This window comes from Oncorhynchus clarkii, chromosome 14 (assembly GCF_045791955.1).
Source record: "Oncorhynchus clarkii lewisi isolate Uvic-CL-2024 chromosome 14, UVic_Ocla_1.0, whole genome shotgun sequence".
In the NCBI taxonomy this organism is placed as follows: Eukaryota; Metazoa; Chordata; class Actinopteri; order Salmoniformes; family Salmonidae; genus Oncorhynchus; species Oncorhynchus clarkii.
In genome coordinates, this window is record NC_092160.1 from 9,692,659 (window position 1) to 9,700,000 (window position 7,342).

Consider the following 7,342-nt stretch of genomic DNA (forward strand, 5'->3'; position numbering starts at 1 on the left):
GGCTATCGGACATTAGAGTCATTCCATGTCATTTCAGCAAGCCATGACACCGACCATCCCAGATTGTTCTGAAATGGTCTTCTATGGTTAGAAACATTAGCATTTCTTCAATATTATTTTGTTCAAATATAATTTGATCTCTGAAACATCAAGGTAATTGATTGTAACCAAATTGGCCATTTTAAATGTAATGGACTAATTTAATAAATATAGTACCTTACATCTGATTTGGACTGAACTTTTTTCTAACAATGAGTAAGACATGAGGAATCCAAAACAAATGGTCAAACACCACACACGGAACCCCCACACCAAACCCAACAACTAGTATAGAGTATCTGTTCTCTATGGCTGACAAGTAGTATGGAGCTGCGGTTCAGAGCATTGTTTCTTCATCCTATGTAATGTATTCTGCATGATGTTTTTTTCTTCCCACTGTTCAGAGAAATTAGTCATTGCTTTTAGGTTAATGTCCCATCCTACATCCTGATCATACCAAGTTCTGACCACTAGATGGTGCTGTTCTTGCTATTAAGTGATACATTTTAAGAATCCCCCTCAATGTTACAGTGAGTGGAAAAAGTATTTGATCCCCTGCTGCTTTTGTACGTTTGCCCAATGACAAAGAAATGATCCGTCTATAAATGTAATGGTAGGTTTATTTGAACAGTGAGAGACAGAATAACAAAAAAATATATAGAAAAACACATGTCAAAAATGTTATAAATTGATTTGCATTTTAATGAGGGAAATAAGTATTTGACCCCTCTACAAAACATGATTTAGTACTTTGTGATTGCCAACAAGGGTTTTGCCATAGAGGTCAGACGTTTCTTGTAGTTGGCCACCAAGTTTGCACACATTTCAGGAGGGATTTTGTCCCACTCCTCTTTGCAGATCTTCTCCAAGTCATGAAGGTTTCGAAGCTGACGTTTGGCAACTCGAACCTTCAGCTCCCTCCACAGATTTTCTATGGGATTAAGGTCTGGAGACTGTCTAGGCTACTCCAGGACCTTAATGAGCCACTCCTTTGTTGCCTTGGTCGTGTGGTTTGGGTCATTGTCATGCTGAATACCCATCCACGACCCATTTTCAATGCCCTGGCTGAGGGAAGGTGGTTCTTACCCAAGATTTGACGGTACATTCCGTCCATCGTCCCTTTGATGCGGTGAAGTTGTCCTGTCCCTTTAGCAGAAAAACACCTCCAAAGCATAATGTTTCCACCTCCATGTTTGACGGTGGGGATGGTGTTCTTGGGGTCAATAGGCAGGATTCCTCCTCCTCCAAACACGGCGAGTTGAGCCAAAGAGCTCCATTTTGGTCTCGCCTGACCACAACACTTTCACCCAGTTGCCCTCTGAATCATTCAGATGTTCATGGGCAAACTTCAGACGGGCATGTATAAACGCTTTCTTGAGCAGGGGGACCTTGCGGGCATTGCAGGATTTCAGATGCAATAGATTAGCTTAATTTATCATAGATCAAATAATGCCCTATTTCAACAAAATAATGTTGTAGGAATGTTAATCTTATCTGTATCTAACAAACAATTTCAGATCAATCTGAGATGACGGATGTCGAATTCTCTCGTGCTTTTTGAGGTGGAACCTGATACTTTTAATGCGCCCTCCTACTTAACCTTCTGATACACACACAGAACTATGCGCTACACGTTAACACGTCAATCGAGGCATAGTAAACAGCACATTTTTCTCCCTTGCTCTAAGCCAACAAGTTGTTCTGCCCATGCAAGTGCACACATTCAAACAAAAGACACAGGAACATGAACAGGGGTCATTGTGCACATAATGACAGCGCTTCACTCATCCCTACATCTCCCCTCAACCGACCAGGACTCAGGCACACATTGTACACAGATCCACAGAGTACAGTACACGCAATTATACAAAAAAAACTCAGAGTAGGTTTCTCACAGAGGATGTGCTGTGGTGGCAGGTTGAGTGGCGGAGTGCAGTTGGCAGTGGTCTGAACTCTACCGTGGGGCTCTAGCCTTCAGCCGCAGCACGGTTGTTCCAGTTAAGCCTCTCATCTACCTCATTACCACAGAGTATCTGCTTAGTCTGGCCATGCACAACCCCCCAACAGACCCATCTTCGTATGCTTGCTGATACACAAGATGACTAACATACCACAAATTCATTAATAAAAACAGAACAAGTTTTCAAAACAGTGTTTTTATTGCAGAAAAACTGTTGAACATACTGGTCTTAAAGTGGTACATTCAGATCGGAGGTTCAGAGTGCCGAGGCTGGAGACTGAGGGGCCAGATGTGAAGTGCACATTTTGTGCCCGTCTGAACCTAAGGCACCCCACCACAGCTGTCACCCACGGACAGGGTCATTCTCCACATTCACCCAGCCTCTCGTGCTTTTTTTTGGACGTTTTGATTATTCTTACAAAACTGGCTGGAAAAAGGTTGCATTTAAAATACAATCAATTTTTTTACGTATTTTGTCAGGCAAAACATGAGTATCCAATACTTTTTAAAAAGCATTTTAAAATAGCATCTCTGATGTAATGTTAAAGGTTTGTTTTTGTTTAAAACATACAGAAAGTCCTCCACCTACCCGCTGACCTAGGACACAGAGCCCAGGTAGGTGAAGGTTCAACGGAATCTTCACGTTAGTCTGAGCACAGTCCATACTCCTCATAGCTTTAGTGTTTCAAAAGGAAACGTTACAAAGAGTTCCCCGTATTACAACCCTCTGGAAACTCTAGACCCTTGAAGTCAAGGTAAATATATAATTTTCTCCTCCACAAGATGGTACAGTATGTGATACAGGCAGGTAACCCACTGTTCCTAAGCTGTCATTGAAGATAAGAATTTTTTCTTAACCGACTTGCCTAGTTAAATAAAAGGTCAAAATAAAAAAAGATTAAGTTGATGGAAGTACGGTAAATCACATTTGGCATGGGAGCCATGTCTTGAATTCTGCCACATGCTCAGTATGTCACAGGTCATGTACAGCCCTCATGTAGCTATTACAGTATCTCCAACCACTAAGGAGCTGGAATGGAGCCCATCTGGACTAAGGATACTCAGCTTAGGAACTACAACCATCAGTGTTGCTAATCATCATATGAGGAGATATTGCAATAGCTACATGAGGGCTGTACATGACCTATTATGGCATTTTGTAAGAGACTAAAGAGGTGCCAACAGGGCACCTACTCCCAGGCATATCCCTCTGTGGCAAACATAGAAGAAGCTCCATTCCTAGCCTGGATATGACTGAACTGATCTAACCGGTGCTCTGTGATCTGACCTGCTACCAGACCGGTGGAGGGAGAGGATATAGTAGAGGTGTAAGGTAGGATATACCTGCAGGGTGCGTGTGTGTGAGAGAGATACAGATGATATGGGTTAGCACTGGGCACACATCTGGTCTGAAGTAACACAGGCATATTGAAGAAGCACGAAGCTGATCATTCGCTACAACAACAAAAAAAGATTCACATAATAAAAATATACAATTTGTGAGTAAAAATTGCACGGAACAATAAATATTTCACATGTTCCAAAACATCTTCCCATATAGTGTCTAAAAGTGATTCAAATCATGGCATGTAGAAATGGAATGTCTGAAGCACTAACGCTAGAAGTCAGAACCATCTTTCTGTAAGAAACCCATCTCAGACATAGTAAATGGAGATCCATGAACATCTATGGTAGCAGGTGGGTAGAAAGCCTCACAGTGGCATTACCTATGGTGACAAGAAAGAGGAAGTCTGAAGTTGGGATCTTTACCCACCAACATCAGCCCACCTTTGACAAAAAACACTAACTGGTAAGAGGACATGTATCACAAATGTTAGGCTTTTAGTGCATGTGTGTGTGCGCTCCACAGAACTCCTGAAGTCCTTTAGAGGACAGGTCATGACAACCACATGCTAAATGTACAAAGGTAGATCCATGTATTCTGGTTAAACGTGTCTCAATGTAACACACACAGGTTGCTTTGAGGCCATGATTCCCATCCAGTACAATTGTGCTGCTGGGCACACACACACTCTCTCTCTCAGCAACATAGTTTGCAATCATTTGGATGGCGCTGGGCATGACACTTGCATCTCCCCAGCTCAGACACATTTTTGGCATCAAGCTTTAGATATTCAAACAGGTTAAGTGATATACAGCACATATATTAATTTTCAATACATTTGGGATTTTCTTAAATGATCACCGGCCTTAAGGTGGGAAGATTCAAGTCATGCAATAAACACCGAACCAGGTAGAAATGTTGGCAAGCACAACTCATTACCAGTCATTTTGATTCACCACACTCTTTGGGGAGATGGGAAAATAGAGACTTAACCCAGCAGGGGGTTGTGCTCTAAACACAGTATTCAAGGACATTTTGAAGATCTCCAGTAACCCGTGTTCAGTGCAGTCTGCACTGAGTGAATATGCTCTCTTTGCGTTGGACTTGACTGGATTGGAATCATGCAACTTATAAACTATGATTTGGATCTGGCGCAGTGGAATTTTTGTTTCAGAAAGTGAGTGACATTTGCTTTAAAAAAAAAATACAAACCTTGCAGAAAAAATATAAATAACAAGTGGAATGTGGCATTCATGAGGCCTACTTAGTTTCATGCAGATGAATCATTCTGGGACAGTGGAGGTGTGGCTGCATGTTAGAACACAGCCGACCGTAGAAGTACCTCTGACAAGGCAGCCATGTACGCATCCCCCCCCCCCCCGGTAGTATTCATAGGAAAGAAAAATAACCTCCGGAAACTCACAGTCCAGTTAAAACGTGGTAAAAATGGCCTGTGCTGCATGGGCCAGTGGTGCAGCAATCTGCACTGCAGACATGCAGAGGGAAACAGGAAGTGCGGAGGGAGCAGGGGAACAGTGGTACTCAAAACACTGCTGGAGTCATCCCTGGGTCTTTTATCATTTCTATTACGTTGTTTTCCCATTTTCTTTTTAGATCAGGCAAAAGTTCAGGCAGCCAGAGTGCCATGGCCTCCTGAAAGACGCTGGCCGCAGGGTAGTTGATCCTCCTTTGTGCCCTTTACTCCCGCTCCTTCAGGTGCTTGTAGGACAAGGGCGTGACGGCAGCGATCTGGAGAGGACATACAAAACACGCACACAGAAGTCAGTCCACCTCTATAAACAGAAACCTGCTCCTGCCAATTGCCAGCCACTGGATGGTGGCAAGACCCAGCCACACCATGACACCGACAGCAATAAAAGAAAAGGATAGGATGCCCCCCCCCCCCCCCCCCGGGTAGAATTGACAACATACCCCCAGACAACATTGATTGGACACACCTCCCCTGAAAACAGAGATCAGCTGGAATCTATCATTAAATGTAGTTTGCTCTGATTGAACGTGATCATCAACCAGGATTCTGGTGAAGTGAGGGGAACCCAAGACACCCATGACCATGAGCAATAACGAGGGGTTAGACATGCGAGATTAGCCCCTTGTTTTACCTGGATGTCTGTAGGAGTCCGTCCTCTGAAGGCTGGGAAGAACAGATAAACAGGTTAAATGAAGATGAGGGATGGGAGCGTAAAGCCTGGTGTTAACACTTCACTGCCATTCCAATAAATGGAACCCAGCCCCTCAGATGAAGGTCAGTTCGTTGACGTAGTAAGCGCAACATTTAATATACCTGGCAAAGCAATGGCATAACGCATGCAGTCAGCTAAGCTCGATAGTCGCCACTTAAAATGAAGTACTTGCAAATGAAAAAACACGAGGCGCCAGTGACACACAAGCATGTTATTGCATGTAAAAAAATTAAAAATACAACCACCACAAATGGCAACGCCATGAGGGGAGAAATAAAAATGGCAGATGACGAGGTCTGCAATGTTAAATTACATATATGGAGCCGAAAGAAAAAACAAAAACAGACTTACTCACATTCACCCTTTTAACATGCACACAAACTGATGACACAGACGAATCCCCATCCACGGGAGACTTGATACTTTATTTCAAAAAGGTAACATGAAATCATTAAAAAGAGCACATGCAAGGACACAATGAGCAGTTTGTCTACTTGGAGGCTGAAAGGAGCATTCATCATTGTCCTGGCGACGCCTTTAACATTCAGTCAGTTGAATGTTAATCTAAATCTTTTGAGTTAACTTTGTCCATAAGGACGTACAGCATGTACAGGTAACTGCAACAATTAAAAGGACACACCATAGTGTCTTCATAGGGCATTGGGCCACTACGAGCCATCAGAACAGCTTCAATGTGCCTCGACACAGATCAGGGATGGGCAACTTTCATGGAGCGGGGGACACAAAAACATATCAACTTATCATGAGGGGTCGCGGTTGCTCGTGAGTCTGTGACCCCAAATCCATACACCCCCACTGTGAGCATCACATTTTAGTGAGAAATGTTAGCAGTTTTAAAATCTTATTTCATAGTGAGACTGACGAACAAAATCAATGGGGTCCCCCCCAGCAGGTAATTCGACCATGATAACAAGTTTAGGTAGCTGGCCACAAAACTAATTTAGCAATCCCAAAAAAAATTGCTGACATGGGCTAACTGACTGACTAATCAGGGACTTACTGCTGATGCACAACCAATTTTGAAATGGCACCTTGTGTATTCTAACTCGTTGAGACCCTGACACAGTTCCATCCCTGGCATAGAGTTCCAGACACTTTAAAATCTATTGGAGGGATGGGACACCATTCTTCCATGAGAAATTCCATAATTTGAGGTTCTGTTGATGTTGGAAAACACTGGTCACAGACGCCGCTCCTGAATCTTCCATAAGGTGTTCAATTGGGTAGAGATATGGTGACAGACATGCTGAGCGATTATCTGAAATGTTGGTTCTTTTTTGGTTTTCAAACTAATTGACTAATGTCAGTTTTAAAAAAAAGTTTCCTGTGAGCTCAATGTCAAGATTTTGCAGTTTCTCTAGAGATGAATGTGATCACGCCCAAACTGTGCGACGTTGTAGTTTCCAACAAGCCAATATTCTAAATAGTTTAGAGCAGAAAACGTGATAATTAACTACAATGATCACAATCCATTGTGCCTACGTGTCCGGTCTGTGTTTATTTTACGCCTGCTACATCAGGTTAGGGGCGGCAGGTAGCCTAGTGGTTAGAGCGTTGGACTAGTAACCAAAAGGTTGCAAGATCAAATCCCTGAGCTGACAAGGTAAAAATATGTGGTTCTGCCCCTGAATAAGGCAGTTAACCCACTGTTCCTAGGCCGTCAATGAAAATAACAATTTGTTCTTAACTGACTTGCCTAGTTAAATAAAATAAAAAATTAAATAGTGAGGGGTAGACTTGGAGAGAAGAGACAGAAGAATGCTTGATTGAGGG

The 7,342-nt window shown here is 42.8% G+C and overlaps 1 protein-coding gene across 3 annotated transcripts in view; it reads right to left on the reverse strand.

Moving 5' to 3' along the window:
* Positions 1-2,177: 2,177 nt before the first annotated feature.
* Positions 2,178-7,342, reverse strand: part of LOC139366234 (phospholipid-transporting ATPase 11C-like) — a 69,568-nt gene continuing 64,403 nt past the window's right edge. The window contains exons 28-30 of one of the 3 annotated variants that reach the window (XM_071103488.1): positions 5,468-5,499; positions 3,168-5,093; positions 2,180-2,991 (exon numbers count right to left, since the gene is read on the reverse strand). In XM_071103488.1, the coding sequence (XP_070959589.1) occupies positions 5,057-5,093; positions 5,468-5,499 (69 nt within the window). In that variant the 3' untranslated portion in view covers positions 2,180-2,991; positions 3,168-5,056. Of the gene's footprint in view, positions 2,992-3,167; positions 5,094-5,330; positions 5,500-7,342 lie in introns of those variants that run through there. The other 2 variants (XM_071103489.1, XM_071103491.1) reach the window with 2 other exon arrangements.